This window comes from Triticum aestivum, chromosome 4A (assembly GCF_018294505.1).
Source record: "Triticum aestivum cultivar Chinese Spring chromosome 4A, IWGSC CS RefSeq v2.1, whole genome shotgun sequence".
In the NCBI taxonomy this organism is placed as follows: Eukaryota; Viridiplantae; Streptophyta; class Magnoliopsida; order Poales; family Poaceae; genus Triticum; species Triticum aestivum.
Window position 1 is genome coordinate 623,743,257 of NC_057803.1, and position 25,573 is coordinate 623,768,829.

Consider the following 25,573-nt stretch of genomic DNA (forward strand, 5'->3'; position numbering starts at 1 on the left):
GTGAGAAGCTCCAGGGGACCCCAAGGCGGCGGCGGGGGAATAGGGACAGGGGAAGAATCGCCCCAGGATCGCCAGAGAAGAAAACCTAGCCGTCACGGGTGGACGGACCATCGCCACAGAAGGTTGGGCGGCGTGTAGAGAGTGTTACGGGAGCGCAGTGCGGGAGGATGTGGGGAGGGGCTGGTGGTTATATAGAGCGGAGTCATCCAGATCTGATCGGACGGCTGCCTGTTCTTCTTGGAGAATAGGAAACGCTCTGACCCGTCCGATCTAGATTAGCTCGCTAATTAACGAGCTTCCCTTCCCTTCCCTCTCGCGTGGTTGTCCCCTTTCCCCTTCCCCTTTCCTCCTCCCAAAATTGCCCGCGAAAATCCTAGCTAACCCTCGCCCCCCGTCTCTGGCGAGCGAAATGCACGGCGCGCGGGCGCCGATCGAACGCGCCGGCGGGGTCAAGCGCTCCGGTGAAGCTGGGCGGCGAGGCGCTCTCCTCGGCGCCAAGAGAGGTCGCGCGCGGGAGGCCACCGGGCCCTCGTCTTCGACCGCCTCGAGGGGATCAACGACAAGGTAACCGCCGCCCCCTCCCCTCCCACGGATCCGCGGATCTCGGCCGCCGGTGACGCGCGCGCGATGGGTCCTGCTTGCCCCCTGCTGTTTTTTGCGCGATTTGACGGGCTCCTTCCGCGTTTGATTTCTGGCTCTGCTCCGTGCAGCAGGTCTACCTCGAGCGGACTCCCATCGTCATCTCGTGGCCAGGGCATCTCCAGGAGTCGGGATTTCCAGATGGTAACTTCCTCCGGTCTCGTCCCTCCTCACCTAGCACAGATGCCTGATTTACTGCGTACCTGCGTGCGAAATCCATGTTTGGGACCGACCAAGGGGTCTGCTTTTATTTGGCCAATGTTGTTCATATTCTGCAAGTGTATGTCAACTGATTAGCTAGCAATTTGGTGGACCGGTGGATGGAGTCTGGTACATGTAAACGGTTTTGGCATTGTCATATCTGAGCATATTATCAAACTCTAGTCTGCAAGATGATTGTGCACATCTGAATTGTTTACCAATTTGGATATGGAGGTGGGGTCTGGTACATTAAGTCCAGGTACAGCTGTTATGGCACACCTAGCATCGGTGGAGTTGATTTTTGTTGACTCGTTTGGATTTTAATGCAACCCATTTCATTTGATCTATGATAGGCTACAGCATTGTAGCCTATGGACTGTCTAGTGTCTACTGCTCTGTGAATAAGCATTTTAGCTCATTTGCTTTTAATCTATTAGCAGTGGTCACCATTATATATCGCCTGTGAACAAGCATTTCAACTGATTTGCTTTGAATTTTCTAACAGCAGTCACAATTACTTTTCTGCTTCATCATTATATGTTGCCATGTCGATTTAAGACGACTAGCTGATGCTGAACACTATCATTCTGACTATGTGAATATGTTAGCGGTCATGCACTTATTTTCAAAGGTAGCATTTACACTGCGATTCCTTGCATATTTGATACTGCTTGATAGTTTGGACAGGTGAGAATTTGTTTTTGTGTTCTTACACGACCCCTGCCAGAGAGACGACCAACTAGGTACAGTACAGGACCCTGGGGGTAAACTATAATGAGAGAGTGCTGCCTTCAATCATTCATGAAACACTCAAAGCTGTGGTTGCCCAATACAATGCCAGTCAGCTAATCACACACAGAGGTACAACTTCAGTATGTTTGCTGTGTGCACATGTTTTCCATGCTATAGTAATAATAGCTGGGCTTACTTGGAATATGTTATTAATTTATCCTTTATGTAATGGCAGGCTGCTATAGTCGATAATAGCTGGTCTTACTTGGAACTTGTAACTGAGTTATCCTTTATGTAATGGCAGGCTGTTAGCAGGGAGATCAGGAAGATTCTGACAGGGAGGGCGAAGAATTTCAATATCTCTCTCTGGATGATGTGTGCGATTTTGGTAACGAGTTCGCCCATGCCATTGAAGCCAAACAGGTTGCTGCGAAGGAAGCAGAGTGTGCCAAGTTCATTGTTGAGACGGCTGAGCAAGACAAGAAAAGTGCATTTATCAGGGCACAAGGAAGCAAAACTGGAACTAGATATGTTTCTTTCACACGATTTCACCTACTTATCCTGTTGACGGTTTCAGTTGTAGTTACTAGAGGCATATTGTCAGTGTTCTCTATGTCTTGATAGCTTCATCCTATATTTCAGTACACTTGTTGAGATTTGGAGCATTTGAGCCTAACACTGGTAGCCATGTGCATTCCATTGATACATGATTTCCATTTGGCTTCACCTATTTGCGATGTCCATAGTTTCAGACTTTCAGTGCCAGTTAGTAGAGGCATATTGCTAGTGTTGTTTATGTCTTCATATCTTCATATATGTCACTGCATTTGCCATTTGCTGAGTTTAGGAGCACTTGAGCCTGACTCTAGTAATTTTGTACAATTCATATGATAGTTGATTGCTATCTCCATAGTTTAGCTTTAGATTTTCAGTGGAACGTTCGTATGACTTTACATAGTTTCAGACATCCAGTGGTATGTTCGTATGACTGAACATAGTTTCAGACTTCCAGTGGTACGTTCATATGACTGAATATAGTTTCAGACTTCCAGTGGTATGTTGGTATGTTCATACTACTGACCATAGTTTCAGATTAACCATTTTCTATGTTCATAGTGTCACTTCCAGTGGTAGTTAGTATAGGCATATTGCTGAGTTTGGTAGTGTTGTTTATATCTAGCTTTGTATATTTCCTTACATTTGCTGAGTTTGGTAGCACTTGAGCCTAACACTGGTTGTCTTGTACATTTCACTTGTTGAGTTTCAGATCACCTGATCCAAACACTGATAGTTCTTTCTATATCTGAATAGGGAGAGGCCAAGAGTGCAGAGCTCGTCGGTGCTGGTGAAGCTGGGCGGCGTGGCGCTCCCGTCAGCACCAAGAGAGGTCGCGGGAGGCCACCCGACCCTCGTCTTCGACCGCCTCAAGGGGATCAATGACAAGGTAACCACCAACCCCTCACACGGATCCAGAGATCTTGACCGCCGGTGAACCGCGCGATGGGTTTGCTTGCTCCCTGCTGTTTTTTGTGCGATTTGGCGGGTTCTTTCCACGTTTGATGTTTTTTGCTGGTCGCCTTTTCCTTTGGGCGCTGCTCCGTGCAGGTCTACCCCGAGGAGGCTCACATCATCATCCCGTGGTTCGAGAGGCCGATCATCTACGACGTCCGCGCACGACCCAACCTTGAGGAGCCTACCTGGAGCTGCCTCCTGGTGCTAATCCCAACCTCACCGGTAGGAAATCATCCCCTACCACTCCTTTCTTAGTGCTAATCTGCAATATCTGCCCGTGATGATTTTTCGATGAAAACTGTCGTGTCTTCCTGTGACTTATTTTGGAAGATCTTTTCAGATGGGACCTTTGTTGCTTGTTGTGCAAAATTTTATACCGTTTTGCCATTTTTTTAGTCTGATCACACTGCTAAGCGATTATGGGCATTATTTTACTTCTGCCAAAAGCACCTCATATCTATGGAAGTTGTGTTGCAGCTGATATCGTTACTTTGTGTGTTCAATATAGAACTCGAAGAGAATCACTTGGAGGATTCAAGGAATTGCGAAGCTCTTTTTGGCTTTTGATAGTAAGTTCAGTACCAAAGCTACTTGCATTAACATCAGTTCCATAGGGCTTGCCCATGACATCAATTTCTGAATTATTGTTTCTGTCCATGCTTGTTGATACAAGTGGCAGGCCTGAGATAAGCACAACAAGCTCGGGGTGAAGACAGGCTACTGGTAATGCTTTTAAGGAGAAAAAATGTTGAAATCAGAAAACTCAAAAGATAGGAATCTAATATTCTGCATTGCAACTGTGCCTCCTCTATCAAATCTAAGTATTTTTCCAGCACAAACTAAACATTGTTTTCTCTTCATAGTTCTATGTTTAGTGACCTTTCCTGCCATACTCACAACAGCAAATGAAATTGAGCTTGTGCTAATTTTCCATGTCATTGCTGCTGGTGCTTTCCAGGGTTAACCTTATTATATCCGATTACAAAGGGAGTACTATTTAGCACCTAAGTAATGCCTTTACTTTGTGATCACCTGGATGGCCGGTTGTTGCCCCAAACTTTGGATTAAATACCTCCGGATCTACACCAATATGATGTCCTTTTGCCTGCTTCAGTTTCTACCTCTAATCCATTTGATTATATCGCTAGGTTGGTAATTTGCTTTCCAGAGTACGAGTTTTTGCTGGTTTTTATTTGTTTATAAGCTGGTTTTTATCTGAGTGTATGTTAGTGCAGACAAAGTTATCAAGTTCATTTTAGTTTTATATTGATGTCAAGCCTTAATAGGTGCAGCTTAAGCTTATCCTTTGTGCTTTTAAACCTGGTCTGAAGAAAGGACGGCGCAGGAAGTTATGGTCTGTTTCAGGTGTATATAGATTGTGTCAAGGTTTATATGCACGGGCTTCCTTTCTCGTGCATTTTTGTTGGTTTACAATGCTAAATATGAGTTTGTTGTTGCTAAATCATTTTCTACTAGATGCTAGGTTTGTAGTAAACCTGACTGTTGCTTTGACCATCAATCTGTGAACCCATTTTCTGCTAGATGAAGTGCACTGAACGACAACGGATTTTTTTCTGTTTGAAACCTGAATTTGGAATCACCAAACAGACCTCCTAACAACATGCAGAGCTGGCCATACTCATAGGAACACAGTATCGTGTCAGATCACATAGGCACATTTGTCAAATAGGCATGCATGTGCTTCTACTACTGCCACTTCATGAAGCCAGCTAAAATTGTGTTGTCACCTTAGCACTCAGAACCAGAATTCCTAGCAGTACATATACATCCCGCCCAACTGGGCATCAAGTGAAAGAAATGATAGGTAACAGTGGTTGCTAACCCCGTATCGACCGTATACGTCCCGAGGACACTTAAGGGCCTGCTTTTTCTTAGCTTTGGTGTCGGCCTTTGCCTTTGCACCCTTGCACCAGTTTTGGTGCATCAGCATTGCTTCTATGCTGTAGAGGGTATTCGTGCCACAGTTGTGGCAGCTAACAAGACCACCTACAGCACCCTTGATAGGCTTCGGCACATGCTTCTTCGGCATCTTTTTTCCTGCACAACATGACCAAATGTATATAAGCATTTGGTGTAAAACCCCCCTTTGTAGCTAACCATGACTGTTATCATGCAACTTCAATGTATATAAGCTTTGATGGGAAAAGAAACTAGCACTAGTTTACTGAAGGTTAAGCTTCATGATATAATGCAATTGTGCCAGAAAAAAGAGGATATAGATGTAAAGTATGTTTATTCTAGTTGTCACTAGTACTATTAGTTGTAGGTGTCACTACTCTCTTTCATTTCTTCCTGCACAAACATCAGCAGAATGTATATATGCACATATATAGTTAGGTGAGGAAGGTTTCTAAGTAAACCTGCTTGAGCAATTGTTACATTGATATAATGCAATGTTTCATCCAATTTACTACTCACGATATAATTTATCAGCTCATGATGTGTGACCACACCCTTTTACTGATACGTGCTGGCCAATAGCCTAGTTTCTTTTATTGATCTAGAATCATATTAACCTGTGCGTGACTGTATGTTTTATTTTTCGAGAAGGTGTATAAGCATCCTATTTCTTGATATGCTGCATACGCGAGCAGTATGTCACTGGAAACATGAACCAATGATAAAATGAGGAATTGGGTTTGCTTTCTATGATATCTGATCTTTATAGAACCAGCCGCTTCTAGGGAGTGCTAATAGGCAGAGTTTGTTTTGGAACAGATGACTAGTAAGGCGCAGGAAGGATACCAGTGAGATGCATAGAGAACCTATTCAGCAACATAAGTCTAAGGATCTCTGATGAGTTTCCCTTCACTACCTTTTTTCACTCCCTACTCCATCTTTGCTCGGTGCATACCGCATCCACCTTGTTACTTATCTCATAAGATCCAGTAAATTTTGCTGTTTAGTTTGCTCCTAAACAATTTTTTAGTGCCATCCTTTAAGAACCGAGCAGATGTAAGTTGTGATGACACTCTTATACTCCCTCCGTCCGGAAATACTTGTCATCAAAATGGATAAACGGGGATGTATCTAGACGTATTTTAATTTTAAATACATCTCTTTTCATCCATTTTGATGACAAGTATTTCCGGACGGAGGGAGTATTTCTTTATGGAGGGAGTACATCTGAGTGGATCCAACTTTGCTCACACACTCTGCGGTCCATTAATCTTCTACATGAAAATTATAGTTGTGGTCAGCCCTCTGTAATTATATGACATCAAATGTATAGTTCAATACTTAACTTTGCCGCATACTTGTTTTATGCAATTGATGGATCTAAATACAAACATTGACACTTTGGTGGCCAGTGTTGAACTGATGTGATGGTATTCTAAATCATAATACATTGCTGTTGGTGATTTTACCAAAATATTCCAATTCATAGTATAGCTGTTCTCTAATATAGATAAATAAACTAATTGCCTATCCTATTACATGACCGCCATCCAAACCGGTTGAAGATATCCTGAGCTACCATCTCCCAACGGATAGATCCAGTAACCAAATGCTCCCTGGCCTCCATCGGAGTGAGTAGCGACCACGAATAGATCAATGCTGTAGCTCGGAAAATAACCTGCAAAAAATGAATCCGTGATGTTCTGTTAAAAACCAAATCATTTCTGCAATTCCAGATAGTCCACAACAAAGTGCAAACTCCAACCCGAATATGTCTTGCTAAGTCCGGCCCAACCCCATTAATCCATGTCCCAAATAATGTGTTGACAGAATTCGGTGGAGTAATATTAAAAGCAATATGGACCGTTCGCCAAATAACTTTGGCCAACGGGCAATCAAAGAATAAATGCTTAATCGTCTCATCCCGATCACAGAAACTACACCTAGTAGGTCCTGTCCAATTACGCTTTATCAAGTTGTCCTTTGTTAAAATAACTTGTTTATGGACAAACCACATAAACACTTTAATTTTTAGAGGAACTTTGACAGCCCAGACAAACTTGGAAGTTGGAATGGAGTTCGAATTAATAATATCAATATACATTGATTTAACTGTAAAAACTCCAGATCTAGTCAACTTCCAGCGTAATCCATCGGGTTGGTGAGAAAGTTGAACCTCCATTAGTCTCCTAACTAGATGGAGCCATTCTTCCCAACGATTGCCCGCTAAGGAACGTCTAAACTGAATATTAAGGGGGATAGATTGAAATACCGTTGCCACGAACACCTCACGTCGTTGAGCAATCCGATATAAAGATGGATATTGAATGGCTAAAGGTGAGTCGCCAAGCCAAGTATCCTCCCAGAAACGTGTATTTGCACCGTTTCCAATAACAAACCTCGTCCTATTGAACATTGATTGTTTGACTTTCATTAGTCCTTTCCAGAAAGGCGAATCAGTCGGCCTGACTGTGACCTGGGACAATGTTTTAGTCTGGAGGTACTTGCTGCGGAGGATCTGCGCCCACATGGCCTCAGTCCTGGAGGAAAGCTTCCACAACCACTTACTAAGAAGGCATCTGTTCTTAACTTCAAGATTTTCAATACCAAGACCCCCTTGGTCTCTCGGTCGACAGATGATGTCCCATTTAGCAAGCCGGTATTTTCTTTTAAGTTCATCACCCTGCCAAAAGAAACGCGACCGATAGAAGTCCAGTCTTTTCCTAACACCAACTGGGACCTCAAAGAACGATAAGAGGAATATAGGCATACTCATGAGCACCGAATTAATCAAGATCAAACGGCCTCCGTATGGCATGAGTTTACCCTTCCAGCAGCTCAGTTTCTTCTCAAATCGATCCTCGATGCACTTCCATTCTCTGTTTGTCAGCCTACGATGGTGTATCGGAATACCAAGGTATGAGAAAGGTAAACTCCCCAACTCGCACCCAAACAATTGCCTATAAGACTCTTGTTCGTCTTTGGCTCTACCAAAGCAGAACAACTCGCTCTTATGAAAGTTAATCTTTAACCCGGTCAATTGTTCAAAAAGGCATAACACCAGCTTCATATTTCTCGCCTTGGCCAAATCATGCTCCATAAAGATGATTGTATCATCAGCGTATTGAAGGACGAATACACCTCCATCAACAAGATGAGGTACCAAACCACCCACTTGACCATTCTCCTTAGCCCTGCCTATCAAAATTGCTAACATATCCACCACAATGTTAAACAGGATAGGGGACATCGGATCTCCTTGTCTGAGGCCTTTATGTGTCTGGAAGTAATGACCTATATCGTCATTCACTTTAATTCCCACACTCCCTTTTTGCGTAAAGGATTCGACCTGTCGGCGCCAGACTTCATCAAAACCTTTCATACGCAATGCCTGTTGGAGGAATGGCCACTTGACCTTATCGTACGCCTTTTCAAAATCCACCTTAAAAATTACTCCATCTAATTTTTTGGAGTGGGTTTCATGGAGCGTTTCATGAAGAACAACCACCCCTTCAAGGATGTTTCTGTCCGGCATGAAAGCAGTTTGGGATTGTTGCACCACAGAATGCGCTATCTGTGTGAGCCTATTGGTCCCGACCTTGGTGAAGATTTTGAAACTAACATTGAGGAGGCAGATCAGCCTGAACTGCTCAATTCTCACAGCATCCGTTTTCTTAGGGAGCAATGTGATAGTTCCAAAATTCAAGTGAAATAATTGAAGTTGTCCAGAGAATAGATCATGAAACATAGGTAGTAAATCCCCCTTAATAATGTGCCAGCACTTTTTATAGAACTCAGCCGGGAACCCATCCGGTCCGGGAGCCTTATTGTTTTTCATTTGTGCAATAGCATCAAACACCTCCTTCTCTAAGAATGGGGCAACCAGGATATCATTATCGGCATCAGACAATTGAGGCACATCCTCAGTCCTGGACTCATCGAGGGACACACAATTATCCTCCGGAGGTCCAAATAACTGTCTATAATATTCGGTATTATAGGTTTTGAGATTATCCTGACCTAAAATAATACCCTCATCCTGTTCAAGTTGAAAGATCCGCTTCTTTCTGTGCTTACCATTAGCAATGAGGTGAAAGAATTGAGTATTTGCGTCCCCTTGGACCACTTTGCGGACCTTAGCTCGCAAAGCCCACTTCAATTCTTCTTCGCGGAGAAGTTCTTTCAACCTCTTCTCCGCCTCATTTTTAGTCTGGAGCTCAGGAGGCAGCAAAATCGCGGATTCAACTTTTATGTCCAGGGCCTGTACAAGAGAAAGGAGCCTATCCTTCTCGATCTTATACACCCCACCGAGGTGCTTAGCCCAACCCCGCAAGAAACTTCTCAAATGCCTAATTTTATTCTGCCAACGCTCGACCGCCGTCCTACCTCCTACACCCTTAGCCCATTCCCTGGCTATGAGGTCTAAGAACCCCCCGCGTTCGAACCAGGCCATCTCAAATGAGAAGGTGTTTTTGTTTCCCATATGGTTCGGCTCCCCTGAGTCGACGAACAATGGTGTGTGATCGGAAATTCCCCGCGTGAGAGCTTGCACCGTAACAAGAGGAAACTTCTGTTCCCACTCCACACTCGTGAGAACTCGATCAAGCTTTTCAGATGTCGGGTTTGGCAGAGTATTAGCCCAGGTAAACTTTCTACCAGAAAGCTCTATCCCCTTAGAACCAAGCTTTCAATAATGGTATTGAACATAAACGACCACCTGGCGTCAAAGTTATCATTATTTTTCTCCTCTCTCCTCCTAATGATATTGAAATCATCCCCGACCAAAATCGGAAGCTGCTCGGACCCACAGATTCGAACAAGGTCCGCCAGAAACTCCGGTTTAAGCTCGGGCTGGGCGGCACCATAAACCGCCACCAAAGCCCAGTTGAACCCATCAACTTTAGACCTAACTCGAAACCTTACCGCGAAGTCGCCCATTACTACACTCTATACTTCAAGGGAATCGCATCTCACACCCAGTAAGATACCTCCCGATCTTCCTCGTGGAGGGAGGCAATGCCAATCGAAATCAATACCACCCGCAAGAGAGGATAGAAACTGCGGCGCAAAATTATCTCTACCGGTTTTCGATAGAGCAATAAAATCTAACCGATGTTCCAGAGAAGCCTCAGCAAGAAGCCTTCTTTTAGCCAAGTCCTTCAGACCTCTACTATTCCAAAAGATTCCTTTCGTAATTCGTCATGAAATTTTTATTAGTCCAAATCCTAGCACTCCTACGAACTGCAGAATCGGGATAAATCTTCCATTTCCACTTACGCTTTGGCTTAGTGGGCTCTGTCGCCCGGTCCTCATAACCGGGCTCAACGGAACTAACAGCTGCATCATCTAGGGGCACATCATCGTCCTCCGACTCATGATTAGAAGGTGCTAGATCTGCACACAAATTATCTAGCACTCTAACCCCTAACGCATCAATCTCCTCATCATTCATGGGTTTAACCGCTGCAAGATTACGAATAGTCTCTAAGACACGCTCCGCCTCCAAATCTAACATATCATTCACCGAATTGGAGATCTCACTATCAGTAACACCCAGTGAAACTCCTAATTGGTTTGCATTATTAATAATCTCCTTATGAGAAAAATGCAATAAAGAATTAGATATGTTGACGGACATACCAGAAGATATCGCAGCATCGTGAAGCTTGGCCGCCCTCATAGCGCACCGCTGCTGCATATCATCCACCTCCGGAAGCTCCTGAACGCGAGCACTCATTCGTCTCCCCGTCGAGACCGGGTCCGGGATCCCGCCAAAGGCCACTACCTCCTCTGTAGTAAACAGAGGGGGCGGCTGCGGGCTCCCAAGCCCCTTGGACAAGTGCCCCATGGGTAGGGCAAGAGACGGGACAGCTGGGGCCACCTGCCCGCTCCCTCCTCCTGCCCCATCCCTTGGCGCCAAGTGGTGCGCCGGCATCGTCGGCGAGACGGTCCTCCTGACCGCCACAGAAGAAGGAGGAGTCAGGGCCACCTGCCCTGAACCCTCCCCCCCAGCGCCACAGAGGTCGCGGGCACCGTCGCCGCCGCCGGTGACGAAATAGCCGAGGCCACCTGCCTCAGGCCAGCTGTCGCAACACCCGCTGACGCCTCCAAGACCTGGATCACCGGTGACAGTAGAGAGATGGGAATTGTCGAGGCCACCTGCCCCGACTCCCCTCCCCCAAGCCCCAACTCGGGCGTAGAGATCATCTCCGGAACCTCGACCACAGGTGAGACAGGGGGAGGTGAAGCAACCAAGGGCTCAACGTCCCCAGCTCCAACCAAAGTCCTCGGCGATGAAGCCGTCTCCATAGGTCCAGGCAAAGACCCGCCAGCTCCCTCAAACTCCAACAAAGGGAGCGTACGCTCGAACACATCATCAGAATCCACCCTATCGCTCCAAAGTCTCGGAGGGGTAGAGGCTGGCTCGAAGGACCCAAACCTCAGCGAAGTCATAGGCACCGATGGTGAAGGTGCCGGCTCAACCCCGGACCCAACCCCGGGCAACTGAGCACTGGTGCTAGAACCGTTAGTCCCCTCCCTCGAAGACTCCTCAGTCGGTGCCCCCCTAGCACCCGCACTGTCGTCACCCTCGTGCATATCCACGTCATTCCCATTAATGGCCTCAGCAAACAGATCAGAGTCCTCAAACTCAATCTCGAGCGGGAAAACCTCTCCCCTATAAGTCCACTTGACCTTATCCAGTACAAACTCAATATCCAGAACACTCACTAGAAGACGGGCTACTCCATGAGCTCGAGTAAAAGCCATATCTACTCTTTCCGTCTTCCCAACCATAATACCCATGCTGGCCACAACACGAACATCCTGCAACAGTTTGGACGGGGCTCCCAAAAACCTCAACCAGACCTGCGTAAGTGGTTTGCCCTTAGGCTCCACCTTCTTCCACTCGTGAAACTCCAGGATGCACTTTGTGCCACGAACCCTACACAGACCGAAGCTCAGCAGTCTCTGCAAATCATCCACAGAGGGGAAATCCACCCTAAAGACATTATCCTCGAGAGCAACCAACTCCCACTGGAACTCACCCGGTGCCAGTTCCTGAAGCCTCTGCACAATCTGAGCCTCAGTCACCTCACCTTGGGTCGCTTTCACAATCCCGGTGGTCATACTCTGAGTCTCCTCCGGAATCTCTCTCGCTGCCGGGGACTCAAAGAACATCAGCTCCGCACAATATACTCCATACATTGTCAGAGCCGGAGCCTGGTCACGCAAAAACAGGCAATCCCCAGATGTATGTGCTGGCTTGCCGCACGACTCACATAGCTCCACCACACACTCAGCAATGAAGTGGCCCTTCTCACCACAACGGTAGCAAAGCATCCTTTCTTTCTTGCGCGCCCATTTGGCCACCCTCTCAGAATCAGACCTGTCAGTAACCTCAGCCACCGTCCCGGAAGCAGGTACCTCCACACTAGCCAGGGCCGTCACCACCTCCATCGCCTGGGTAGTGAGGTTCGTAGATTGAGCGTGATCGGTCTCCACGGTCGCCGCCGCGTGGTCACCACCAGCCGGGGGCGGAGGTTGTCGGCGATACCTCCCACGGCCACCCCGACCCCCACGATGTCCGCGGTAGCCTCCTCTCTGGCGGTTGTCTGGACCTGAGGCTCCTTCGACAAATCCACCGGGAGGACCGAGGAACGGTCTCTCAGTAGACCCGTCACTCTGCCAGGCATAACCACGACCTCCTCCCGCAGAAGAGGAACCACGATGTTGTCCATCTCCATACGCATCATGTCCATCGTCTCCCCACTGGCCTCGGGGCGGAACATCCGAACGGTTCTGAGGTGGCCTTGCGACATAGTGTGGCGGAGGTGCGGCCCGAGGCTGGCCGCCCGTAGGTGCCGGCACAACCCCAAGGGCCACACCACCACCTCGGCCAGCGGCAGCTACGCCGGCCACGCCCGGCGCCTGAGGCCGAGGCCCACCGCGACCCACAGATGGCTGAGCCACAGACGCCGCAGTCGGTGCCGGAGGCCTGGGCCCTCCCCTTCCGGCCGTAGCCTGCATGGGCATATGCCCCGGCGGCCGAACGCCCGCGTGGCCGACGCCGCGACCCTGGGTCCCGTAGGCACAACACTGCTCGCCGGCGGCCTCTGGCCAAGCGGCCCCAGGGCCCCACGCCCCGCACTCGCAGTCGGCGGTTGTGCAGCCCTGCCCGGATGAGCCGGCGCAACTCCTCTCCCCGTCGGCGGCCTTTGACCGGGCGGCGCCGGGACTCCTCGCCCAGAACCCGCCCCCGGCGGCTGAGCCGGCCCACCCCTTCCTGCTGAACCTGAATTGGTTTTCATGGAAGGCGGCGGCGCAGCCCCATGGCCTGCCATCTCAGAGAGCGGCCGGATCCTCCTTGCCCGCCCGGCGCCACAGACCGGGAATCCTCTCTTCTCGAGCTTGCGAACCCTAGAACCAGCGCGAGACGGCGCAGTACCGAGCGAAACACGATCGCCCTCGTACGTGCATGTGATATCGCTATGGGCAGAAGGTCGGCCTGGTGTAGCGTGGGCCTCATACCCACCTGACCCCGGCCCAACTCTTCGCGGACCCGAATCCATCCGAACCGGCCCAGTCGACCCCAATAGCTGATTCAAACGAAGCGCTCTCGCCTTCGATATCTCGGCCACCGACGCGGCCATCGTGGACGCCGCCGGCGCCTGACGAGCGGCGATCCGCCTCGCATTCTTTCGCTTCTTCACAGTAACCCAAGACTCCGGTCGAATCATATCGAATAACGTAAGGTTTGGGAGACTCACCTTAGGTATAGGACCTTTCCAAGGCCGTATCGCCGACGCCGCCGTCTTGCGATGAACAACTCGCCGGATCATCTCGATCTTCTCGCCCGCGTGTAGACCGATCCGTGCCGGATCTTCCAGCGGCAGAACCCGATCGATCGTAGTGGCCACCCCATCTTCGCTATAACTGAATGGAAAAATTCGCAGATGATATCCGAAGGAGTGGGAGATAGCGGCGACTCCACCGGCGATGCATCCTCATCGTCGTCCGCTTCCTCCTCGTCGAATTCGGCGAGAGCCCAAAAACGCCCGCCGACTCGGCGATCACCGGTTATGGACGGCACCACCGCGGTCGGGCGCACGGTCGCCCTCCCAGTCACCCGTCCCGTTGCCATGCCGACTCCTGTGTCCTGCTCCAGTTTATTCTTCCCCAAAGGCGAGGTCGCATGTGGCGGAGCCACCGACTGCACCAGATCATCTGCGATTTTCTTCGCCAGTGGTACATCATCGTCCGCATCAGCCAAAATAGAAAATCGTTCCCCAAACTGCGGTTTTGATCGCTTGGGATCGTCCGTGAGATCGATCACCTCGGTTTGATCATGCACCTCCGGTTCTTCCTGCAAAAATGAACAAATAGTAACCTCCAAATTATCAATCAACAACCGCGTACCTTCAGAGATCTCCTCTTCCTCGTTTAGGTAGCGCCCGCCGAGGATATCATTATCCAGATCGCGCACCACCATCCATCTCGATGGGTAGTACGTAAATAGAACTCCCTCCGATCGGAGTCCGATTGCCCGAACATCCTCGAAGAGAATTCTCCATTTTGCTGGATGTAGGAAGCCCCCGATCTGCGCCGTCGACTCCGGATCTCGTGATCCGCCACAGTCCGGCGATCGCGCCGGCAACACTATCGCCGGCGATCCCTCGAGGGCAGGCGGCGGCGGCCTAGATCTCTCCGTAGGAGGTGGCTCGGGTGGGGGCGGCAAGGGCGCCGCCCCGTCGTCCACGTCCGTCGCCCTTGCCATCTCAGTTCAGTTCAACATACCTTTTCTTGAACTACCCCGCCGGTTGTGGCGTCATTTCCTGGCTAGTTTGTGTATCTAGCCTTTTAGGCTCTGTGTGAGCTGCCTTTTTCTTTTTCAGTTCGAGACTTTGGAACCTTGTTGATCTTTTGCTTATTTGGTTAATAAGATGGCCGTATGCATCACTCTAATGCAGAGGCCGGGGAGGCCCCCCTTTTCGAAAAAAAGCTGTTCTCCAATATTTTGTAGTCTCTCCGTCCAAGAAAACTTGTCCACAGATCAGTGTATTTGTTTTTTTGTTTTGCAAAAAAACCACAGAGTTTTAAACACATCACGAAGAACTCCATCTCTTTCCTTTCTCCCCCGTCGCCTGCGCCCTACAGCCATCGTCGGCTACCCATCTGCGCCGCCGCCAACACCTGGTGAGTCGAATCAAATTGAACTGAAATTGAAAGTTGATGGCTACCCACTAGCGCCGTGGCCCAGTGCGTGACCAACATCCCTGTCCCCGCCTCTCCTGCTGCTTCTTGTTGTGAGCCGAATCAAGTTTGAACTGAAATTGAAAGTGAAGACAGTGAACAGAAACTGAAATTCAAATTGACTAATCTTCACAATATATTGACATTGTGGTGTCCAAAATCGATGATCATCTACACAGGAGCATCTTACTCTAAATTGTCCAATCCCCTGCAGATTGTTAGACTGCAAATAGTTACAGATTTGAGTGTGCTAGACTGCAGATTGCTTATTTTGTCCTCCTCTGGTCAATTCCAACAGAAACATTATCACCCTATTCACCCTATTCGGTGATTTTTCTTTTGTGAATGCTTACACACTGTTGATGTTGCTCACTCAGTAGTAATCATTTCTCCTGTTACATGGAGTACAAAGTGAACGTCACTTACTCAAGATTGCAGGTTTACCAGGGATGTTGATCTTGCTGGGGCTGGAGCCATTGACTTGGTCTTGCTGAACTGAGAACTGCTTGAGATCACGTCATGGTTTGTCATGTGTCATGTGTCACCTTCTTCTTCTTCATACAAGTTGATGTCAAACTTGGCACATAAATAAAATTTGAGATCAATGAAATTTAGAAAGTGAATACCGTTTGGACAGTACTCCACTGTCAAATTTTCAGTGAGCGAAATTCAGTTTTGACAGTTTGGAGAGCGATGGAGTAAAATTCAGTCTTGACAGTTTGGGAACAAGCCTACTCTATTCTACTCCACCTCTTGGATGGCTGTGATTAGGCCACAATGGCCAGGCACCAACTTTGAAGCACCACCACCTGATCATTCCTCATCATCAGCTAGCTAGACACTGAAACTACATATTCTAACCTCAGCATCAGCAGCAGGTACACACTGAAAGAAACCTCCAAGATCAAAATGCACTGAGCTAGCTAGACACTGAAACTACATATTCTGATCCTGCATAATTAAAGGGAAATCATGCTACCAAACTGAACATACTAACAGAACAGAGTATGCATGGTTCCAAAAAAAGAAAAGAACATTTGACAGTAAGAATAAGAATTTGTTAACTGACATTTAGAGAGCAAAATCTGTAGATTTCTGAACATTTGTTAATTTTCACAATTTAGAGCAAAAAACTGTACATTTGTTAACTGACATTTGCTTCAACTGAATGCTCTGACTGAAGTAGCATTTGCTTCAATTTACATCTGTGACCAAATGTTCGGAGACCAAATGATCTTAGACTTACTCTTAATTATTGGATCATGAACTCTGAATCAGCAAGCTAGCTAGACACTGAATCATTGTGTAGCAAACAATATAAGCAGCAAGTCTTGAGATGTTGGCAAAATTGCAGCACTTAATTTGATCTTCAGGTTCTGTTAACTGAAAATGTTCAGGTTCAGGTTCTGTTAACTGAAAATGTTCAGATTCAGAAACATTGTTGGACCGACAGGAACATTGTTCGACAGAGTAATCTACACCTATAAGCCTGACCAAGAACTTGCAATACTGAAGATCAATCCAAGAAGATGGCATCAATCTACACCTATAAGCCTGACCAAGAACTTGCAATACTGCAATGTTGAGGGACAATTCAGCAATCCCTATGAACCTCAGTACGAAAATCTTGAATCACTGATGTGATTATTTCTACGCAAATTGCTCTCAGATTCTTGCAAGTAGAGGAACAAATTGGGCATACCTTGGATGGGGTAGGCGAACGGGAATGAAGACGAAGAGGAGTACCCGGACTATGGGGCGCCGCCTTCACCCTGGCAACCGGCCAAGCTTCTCTGCCGGAAAAGGAAAGGTGAGAATTTTGCTCGCCGCTGCTCTCCCCAACATGAAATTTTGCTCTCCGTTGCTCCTCCTGCCAACATGAATTTTTGCTCCTCCTGCACTCCCCTCACGACGGCGGCGAATCGACAGCCAGGTGAAAATTTGTGTCGCTGCAAAGCACTGAATCGATGGGTTCGCGGCAGTGCGGCGTGGTGGAGCTACTGGTCGCGGCGGCGCGGTGTGGCGGGTGGAGCTGGCCGGCGTCGCCAGTGTCGCGGGGGAGCGATGCAGCGGAACGACGTGAGTGGAGCTGCGCAAGTGGAACGGTGTCGGAGGGGATTATGGGCTGCGGGTTCGGTCGGACTTTCTTCGAGGTTTTTTTTTTGAAAAAAGCCATGAAGACAAGCTTTTCCGGACGGGGGAAGTAGAATTCACCATACGTGTACAGCACATGGGCGTTCTTTAATATGCATTTATCAGGTAGTAATTAAGTTTGTGCATTTACCATCTATGGATTAATTTAGAAGGGTGCCGCAGAATATATGTGGCTGATCTGACTCCTATCTGAAAGAAGAAAGGCCCGTAGGATTCTTGACTAATGGTTCTTTATCTTAAAAATAAATGGATCCCGGGTCACCTATCTTTAGATCTCAAGAAAATCTGAAAGAATTATACATGTACATATAGGTGTGTAGCATGTACAGACGAATTTTCATCAATAAATCTTTTCATCCATGGTGTTCACAAAAAAGATAAATACGCTGATTACCAAAAAAGGCTTTCGCCCCGCTTTATAAATAAAGCAAACCACCATAACCAAACGATACACATAAGTTCACCCACACACACAGTCACACGAACATAGAGTACGAATAGGTTCTACTGAGGGAGCTCAACAAGCCCTAAGAAACAAAAAAAGCGACTGCGGGACAGTCGTAGCAGCATGGAGTAGCTAATCTGGCTCGGGCGGTGGAGGAGGGAGCGGCGGCGCCAAGCGGAGAGCCATTGCGCGAAGGTCGGAGATGATGGTGTTGATGACGTCTCGGTCCTGGTGACGGCTAAGCGGCCGCCAAAGCTGCAAATACCCACACAATTTGAACACAGCATCAGTAGCGCGGCGGAGAGGGACCCGCTGAATAACAAGCTAATTACGCACAGTCCAGAGCGTCCAGGCGAGAACCCCAATGAGCAGCCACCTAATGTGGCGGCTCGATATGGGGGTGGCCTGAATCTCGGCAAGGAGGTCAGGGAAGTTGGTGTTACACCAAATCCCACCAATCACCTCGCGGAGGCATCCCCAGAGGAACTAAGCGGACACGCACGAGAGAAGATGTGATTCAAAGTTTCTTCCGTCCCGCATAGGGGGCAGATACCGTCACCCGGACCATGGCGCTTAATCACCTCCACGCTAGAGGGAAGACAGCCACGGATCCATTGCCACATGAAAATTCTGATCTTGAGTAGCAGACGGATAGTCTAGATATACTTGAAGACAGCTGGGCTAGGAGAGGGAGCAATGACGCGGTACAAGGACTTCGTGGAGAAGCAGCCCGAAGGCTCAAGGCGCCAAGACAGTAGGTCATGAGGCTGTGACAGGTCAGGCTCACGAAGAGCGACGGCATCAAGGAGATCGTGTCAGGCTCATACGCTGATTAAAATAGTGACTTTGTGCTTTTTTGAAACCACTGATTAGTCTTTTTCTTGTGGGAGTGCACACTAATGCATTACTCCCTCCGTCCTAAAAAGTGTCTTGACCTTAGTATAATTTTGTACTAAAGTTAGTAGAAAGTTGAGACAGTTATTTCGGGACAGAGGGAGTATTATTTAAAATTTTATATGTATCGCGAACACATCTGTGCGTATATATGGAAAATATTTGGAAATTTGAGAAACTTAGAAATATCATTTCCAATTTTTTCAAAATATCTGGCACCAAGTGAGACGGGAAACAAAATTGCCTCGCTCATCTTTATCAGATTATCAATCAAATTTGTGTTAGATACTTGATCTTCTCAACCAGTTGTTTTGTATCTATGAATTGCTCAGAGTATAAAACATAAAATCCTGATGTTTGACCAGTAGAAAGATGTACTAGTATAATTCTGATTTTTCACTAGTCTATTCTATTACTCCCTCGGTCCCAAAATTCTTGTCTTAATTTTGTCTAGATACGGATGTATCTAATACTAAAACGTGACTTGATACATCCATATTTAGACAAATCTAAGACAAGAATTTTGGGACGGAGGGAGTATTTCATTGAGGGAGCAAGAAACTGCAACATATTTCATCATAAAGTTTTACAAAGATGTACTTCCTCCGTCTCATAATATAAGACGTTTTTTGACACTACTAATTTTAAAAAACGTCTTACATTACAGGACGGAGTAGTAGTATACATGCCTAGGTTCATGTGTATTTTTTCCAGAATTTTTTGAAACATAAAAGAAAATGAGTTTTGTATTTTTCAAAAATCTACGCTCCATGGAGCCTACGATACAAAAGCAAACTTTTGGCAAGTTTAAATGTTTTAGTTATTTAGCCTCTGGATCTGTTTCTACACTGAATTGTGTGCAAGCTTTGGCTCTTGTCAACCGAACAACCAAGTTGCGGGTGTAGTTGGAGACTAAGGGTGTTCTCGGCAATCAGTGGCGGAGCCAGAACTTTTGTGGAGCCTGGGCAAGTTTAAGTCTAAGCGTATAATTTAGAAATCAATTCGGGTATTCGAATACACAACATGTAATATACCATCAAGCTTCGGATTCACAAATCCGCTCTAACAATGAAGTAAAAACATAACCATAATAGTCACACAAAATTTCATTTAAAGTGAGCTAATATTCAATATCCGCTTCATAGACCAAATAAAGTTGGTACATGACAACAAAAGATACATAGCCAACCATGCATAGATACCAACTCGCCATGTTGCCAACAAAAGTAAAGCTATATATACATACCATATGTCACTAGATGTGACCGTGCAATTTCTTCCAGCACGGTCAAAAGCATCTCTCACTTGTTCATTTTTTGCCAACAGAAAGACATACAATCAGCCTTGAAGAACTGCAATACAAAAAATGAATTTGTAACTAAATAAATTTAGTTGTGAGATGAGAAGTCAAAAGCTTGCAAGAATAGAGATGGTTAGAAGGAACATACCGACAGTGCACTAAAGGAAATTACGAGGCAAATGCCCTTTCCGAGACCGCATTGCAGTAAATGTTCGAATAATATCCTTATCATCAACTGACTTGAATAACTCCAGCTCGGTGTAACATATCATCAAGTCATTGAACCATTCATTATTGATCTTGCTACGCAGTTTAGTCTTGATAATCTTCATTGCTGAAAAAGCTCTCTCAACAGATGCCGTTGACACCGGCAATATCAAAGCCAACTCAATAAGTTTGTATACCAATGGAAATACCAAATGTTTCTCAGTTTCAACCATCTTTATGGCCAAACTTTGAACATCATCACAAGTAGAAAAAGAAGCATGCCTTTTCACTTGACTTATATAAGTGAGAAGCTGCTCTCTTATTGTTCCACGGTCATCATTGGAAAAGTCATCATGATAAATTTCAGCAAGATGCGCAAGCTTATCAACATTAAACTTTGAGAAAGAATTATTGGGGTCAAGACATGAGAAGCAATCAAGCACACCATTAGCTCCTTCATTGAAGCGGTGGTCCATCTCCACGCATATTTTGTCAATAGCAACATAAAAAATCTCTGCACGGTAATGGTGAAGATTAGTGATAGTCCTCCCTGCTCTCCTTGAGTGACCACGAACTGGTATTGCTTCATCCATGTTTGGCACTGGAATACTATTAGCAGCACAAAATTCTTGAACATCACAAAATAAATCATCCCAACCACTCTCTCTTAATGTTGTCAGCCGAGCTTTGACATCATCCACTAATTCCATGGCAAGCACAATATTAAGATCTTTTCTTTGCAAGACTTTTGAGAGCTCATTTGTGATGCCAAACAACTTCAACATAAGCTTTAGAATGAAAGCAAATTTAAAGCTCTCCATTTTTTCTATCAAACCTGCTGCTTGAGATGGCCCACGTCCATGTTCATCAACCGTACTAAGTACCTGTAACACAGAGGACCACATTTGATTCAAACGAAGCAAAGTAGTATGATGGGAACCCCATCTAGTGTCACCTGGCCTAGCAAGAGTAGATGATTGGTGCAGGCCCCTTCCTGTAGATATCTCACCACTCTCAAGTCTATCCAGAATATCTTGGTGTTGTGCCTCTGTCAATGCATCCCTTCTCTTGCAAGATGTAGTTGTTGTGGTCACAATTAAGGAGATGTAGTCAAAGAAATCATGAATAGATGAGCAACTACTAGCAACAGAGACAACCACCAACTACAAACGATGAGCATAGCAATGAACATAGAAAGCAAAAGGGTTTTCATCTATGATCTTCTTCTGCAAACCATTAAACTCGCCTCTCATATTTGAAGCACCATCATATCCTTGCCCTCGTATCCTTGAAATAGATAACTTATAATGATCAAGAATACCATAATGAGCATTCTTTAGTGACTCAGATGTAGTATCTTTGACATGGTGAAGAGCAATAAATCGTTCCACAACCTTTCCTTTGTCATTCAAAAACCTATATAAAAAAGAAGGTTAGTGCACAACATAGAGAATAAATGACAAACAAATAACGAAAGAAAGTGAAATTACTAACCTCAACATCACCGCCATTTGCTCTTTCACAGATATATCACGTGATTCATCAATAAGCACAGAGAATTGTTTATCACCAAGCTCTGCCATGATCTCTTGGTAACTTCATGTGCACAACACATTGCAAGCTCCTTTTGAATGTCACCAGATGTCATTGTGCAATTTCTTCCACCACGGTCAAAAGCATCCCTCACTTGTTCATTTTTAGTTTTTTCCAAATCTATCATCTCTCTAAAGTTTCCTTTGATCAGAGAAGTAGAGGATTCGTCATGTCCACGAAAAGCCAAGCCTTGTGCGATGAGATATCTTGAACAACTTACAGAACAAGTCAAGCGGATCTTATACATTTCTTCTGATTCCTTGCTAGTTCTAGCAAAATTGCTTGCCACACTTTGTCTTTGATTACAATAATCATCATATTGCTTGACGCAAGAGTTGTGCTTACTACCAGGACCACCAATATGATCTTTGAAGGCTTTAGATGCATGCTTCCAATCTGTAAATCCTTCTTTGGTGAATACTTCATAACCAAAGTGCTCAGCCCTTCCAGGTTGCTTAAAGAGAAAGCAATAAAAACAATAAGCTGCCTTCTTCCACTCACTGTAATCAATCCATGGATGAGTTTTGTACCAAGATTTAGAAAATGCTCTTGATGAACGTGAACTTCCAAATTCAGTACGAGGAAATTTATTCAAATCTGGTTGCATCGCACCCTTCAATACATATGCTCTTGTCACTTGATCTTGAATATTAGGAGGATACTCACAAATTTGTTTCCTCTTCCCTGGATCACGCTCAATATCATTTGGATTAAATTCCTTGGCAATGTTAGGAGGTGGTTGTGCCTCCACTTCTATTTCTGGTTGCACACCATTCACATTTTCAGTGCTTGCTCTATTAACCAAAAATCTCCTCATCTCTGAAATTTAATGATAAAGTTTGAAGTTAGTTGCTAAACGAGCTACAACAAGTTCATAGTACATAATTATTTGTATTCAGTTTGAAGGTAAGAAAAAATTGCATGAATACCAGTCCGCAAGTTGCCGTCTTCTTACATACTTTGATTTTGTAGTTCGAATAGCCAACAAACAAATACAATTTCTCTCTAGTAATGAATTCATGATCACCCCCAACGATTTCCCCCTAAATTTAAGCCCTAACCCCTAAGTCCGACCTTGAAATCTCAGACCATGTATAATCAGTATCTCGATCCATACTTCACATCAATCCTACTTCCCAGACCAACTATTCAGACTTCAGAGATGAGAGATCCTTGGACCTAAATTCGATGGAGATTTCTTACCGAAGGAAGCCGAGGCGAAGCCGAAGCCGAAGCCAGATGAGAGGAAAGAGAGGTTGAGGAACGACTGGACGAATAGACTGCGTTGTAGCCTGGTGTCGCTTGCCGCTGGTGCCGGAGCCGTCTAGGGTTCAGCCGCCGCCGCCGCCCTCTGTTGCCCAGTCCCTGCGCTAATCGTGCGTGAGAAACGAAGAGACACGAGAGAGAGAGAGAGAGTTGGAGCGACCGCAGGAAGCCAGCGCCCCTTTGTTTCTTTGTTTCGGCGGCCTGGGCTGATTGCATGTAGGCATGAAGCCACGTACTAATCGTTTGTTGATTTTTGGGCTGTGAACGTGAGAGAAACGAAGGCCAAGTAGCTTTTTTGCCCGGGTAAATTAAGTTACCGATCAGTTTAGCCCTTTATTTAATCTGTCTATCGCTGCTGCTAGGAACCGGCGAGCCCGGGCAAGTGCCCAGGGTCGCTGGGCGGTGGCTCCGCCAGTGTCGGCTACTAGATAGCTGGATTGTGGCTGTAGTTGGAGTCGAATAGTTGGTTGGTTGTACAAACTAGCTTAGCCCGCGCGGCGGCACGCCGCGCCTGTCGGTAAATTGTAACTATGTAGACTGTTGTTGAAATGATAGAACTATAAACAATTATGAGTTTAACAGAATATCATTGTAGCTTTATGTATATCTTTTACTATATATTGTGTAAAGAAGACCATATCAATATATACTCCGCCGCCAATGAAAGTTCAAGATGGCAAAGAAGTACATTTATTACGAGTGCGGCGAATCTGCACCCGGTCTCAGCTGCACCCGCGCTCACGGAAAAAATCAAAAAAAATACTAGAAAAATTCAAAAAATTCCAAAAAAATTATGTGGTAGATAATTTGATGCGTGAGGTTCGGTCCAAATTTCAACTCATTTGGACATTTGAGGAGCTCTGGGAAAAAAAGACAAAATCAGGGTCTGTAAAACAGTTTACTGTTCAGGAACTGTTTTGACCTGATTTGTCTTTTTTGCCCAGAATTGCTCAGATGTCCAAATGAGTTAAAATTTGGAGCGGATCTCACGCATCAAATGATCTACCACATAATTTTTTTTGGAATTTTTTGAATTTTTCTAGTATTTTTTTGAATTTTTTTCTGAGCGGGTGCAGCTGAGCCCGTGCTCAGACGCAGATTTTCGATTTATTACAACCATGCATGATACATGCTGATAAACAGAATGACAAAAACTGGTACATCTCTAATAAAAGGTACTCCACCTATTAAAATTACTTTCATGTAATCGTTTTATTACAATAAAGCAAGTAGTGTACAATTTTGGATTAGAACATATACACTTATTCATTATCTACTTATCACCTCCTGTAGGAGGTCGTCGATGGGGGTGGGCGCGGCCACGGCTGTGGGGATGCCCCGGGATGGTGGCGGCAGGGACCACTCCCTTTTGGTGGTGTCCGGATCTGAGGCGGCGGCCTCGCTGGTGCGGACGGCGCTCCCCCAGCGGCGGGAAGTGTTCGTCGGTGAGGTAGGCTGGTTCCCCTCGGCTGCGCGGGCAGCGAGGTCCCGGTGGGCGCAGGTCTTGGCGCATGGAGGCCCCAGGCTCCCTGCGTCAGATCAGAGACGATCCTGGTCCGCTCGTGATGCATGACCTCCGGCCGGCCTGGATCTCCGGCGTACTCGCGCCTGCGGATGTGGTGGCTGGCTCGGAGGTGGCGGCAGGGTGCTTGGCCGGGGGAAACCCTTGGCCGCCGGTGGCGGTCACGGCGTCGATGGCGTCCCGGATGCCATTCCCTCCTTGGTGGCGGCGCTGAGGCTAAACATCCCCTGCCTCCCCCCTTCCCCTGCGCCCGGGTGAAAACCCTAGACCCGGTGGCTAAGCGGCGGCGGTGCCACAGCGCCGTCACCTTCTTGAAGGCGCCGACTTGGGCATGGGGATGCTGGGTTTGTATTGCGAGCTTGTCTGGTTCCTGGTGGCGGCCCTTCCGGCCGTGTCTCCGATGGGGACCTCGCCCTTCCTCACCCTATACATGCCGTGGTGGAGCGGTACTTCATCTCACTCATTCATGGCGGCGAGGATCGGCGGCATGGCGCTGTGGAGGCTCGCCGCCCGATACGCGGAGATGGACTCGCGCAGGAGGAGGTTGCTATCTGGCGTCATGGTGGCGTCGATGGCAGAGTGGCCACACAAGGTAGAAGCCTCAATATGATCTGAAGATGGACCTGCGGAAGATGGTGGCGACGACACACGAGTGCGTCTGACCGGATTGTGCCCCAGACCCGGTATGTGGCTCGGCTGGGGCTTCCGAATATGTTTCGGTTTCCGGCTTTTTGATGTTAGGCTTAGGTGAGTGGTTTGGGTAGTGGCCCAGCTAGCACCCCTTCATCATTTTGGATAGGAGTAGTGGCATATGTTGCCAAGATGGTGGATTCAGGCTTATTGTTGTAATACTTTGTAAGGTCCTCGAGAATAATCAATAAAGTGGCCGTATGCATCTCCCAGATGCAGAGACCGGGGGTCATCCTCCTTTTCTAAA

The 25,573-nt window shown here is 46.7% G+C and overlaps 1 protein-coding gene, 1 long non-coding RNA gene and 1 pseudogene across 9 annotated transcripts; 1 reads left to right on the top strand and 2 right to left on the bottom strand.

Moving 5' to 3' along the window:
- Positions 1-299: 299 nt before the first annotated feature.
- On the top strand, positions 300-6,199 carry LOC123087690 (uncharacterized). Of its 7 annotated transcripts, none has more exons than XR_006441480.1 (9): positions 300-564; positions 714-783; positions 1,519-1,701; positions 1,877-3,016; positions 3,178-3,306; positions 3,593-3,653; positions 3,758-3,807; positions 4,043-4,232; positions 5,824-6,199. It is a non-coding gene; the product is annotated as an uncharacterized lncRNA (long non-coding RNA). The 7 variants fall into 7 exon arrangements; XR_006441483.1 differs by lacking the exon at positions 4,043-4,232 and adding an exon at positions 4,371-4,449; XR_006441479.1 differs by having other exon boundaries at positions 711-783; positions 3,758-4,232.
- LOC123087689 (uncharacterized) lies at positions 6,199-17,116 on the bottom strand. 2 transcript variants are annotated; one of them, XM_044509782.1, is made up of 2 exons: positions 14,422-17,116; positions 6,199-6,682 (listed from the first exon to the last, which is right to left on the bottom strand). In XM_044509782.1, the coding sequence occupies exons 1-2, from the start codon at positions 14,777-14,779 to the stop codon at positions 6,540-6,542; spliced, it is 501 nt and encodes a 166-aa protein (XP_044365717.1). In that variant the 5' UTR covers positions 14,780-17,116; the 3' UTR covers positions 6,199-6,539. The 2 variants fall into 2 exon arrangements, with proteins under 2 accessions (XP_044365717.1, XP_044365716.1); XM_044509781.1 differs by lacking the exon at positions 6,199-6,682 and having other exon boundaries at positions 13,779-15,809; positions 15,882-17,116.
- A 2,515-nt stretch (positions 17,117-19,631) lies between these two features.
- Positions 19,632-23,298, bottom strand: LOC123082701 (zinc finger MYM-type protein 1-like; annotated as a pseudogene).
- Between the last annotated feature and the right edge of the window lie 2,275 nt (positions 23,299-25,573).

Coding starts and splice junctions, on each gene's coding strand:
- LOC123087689 (XM_044509781.1), bottom strand. CDS start 14,779: ATGGCAAGGGCGACGGACGTGGACGACGGGGCGGCGCCCTTGCCGCCC.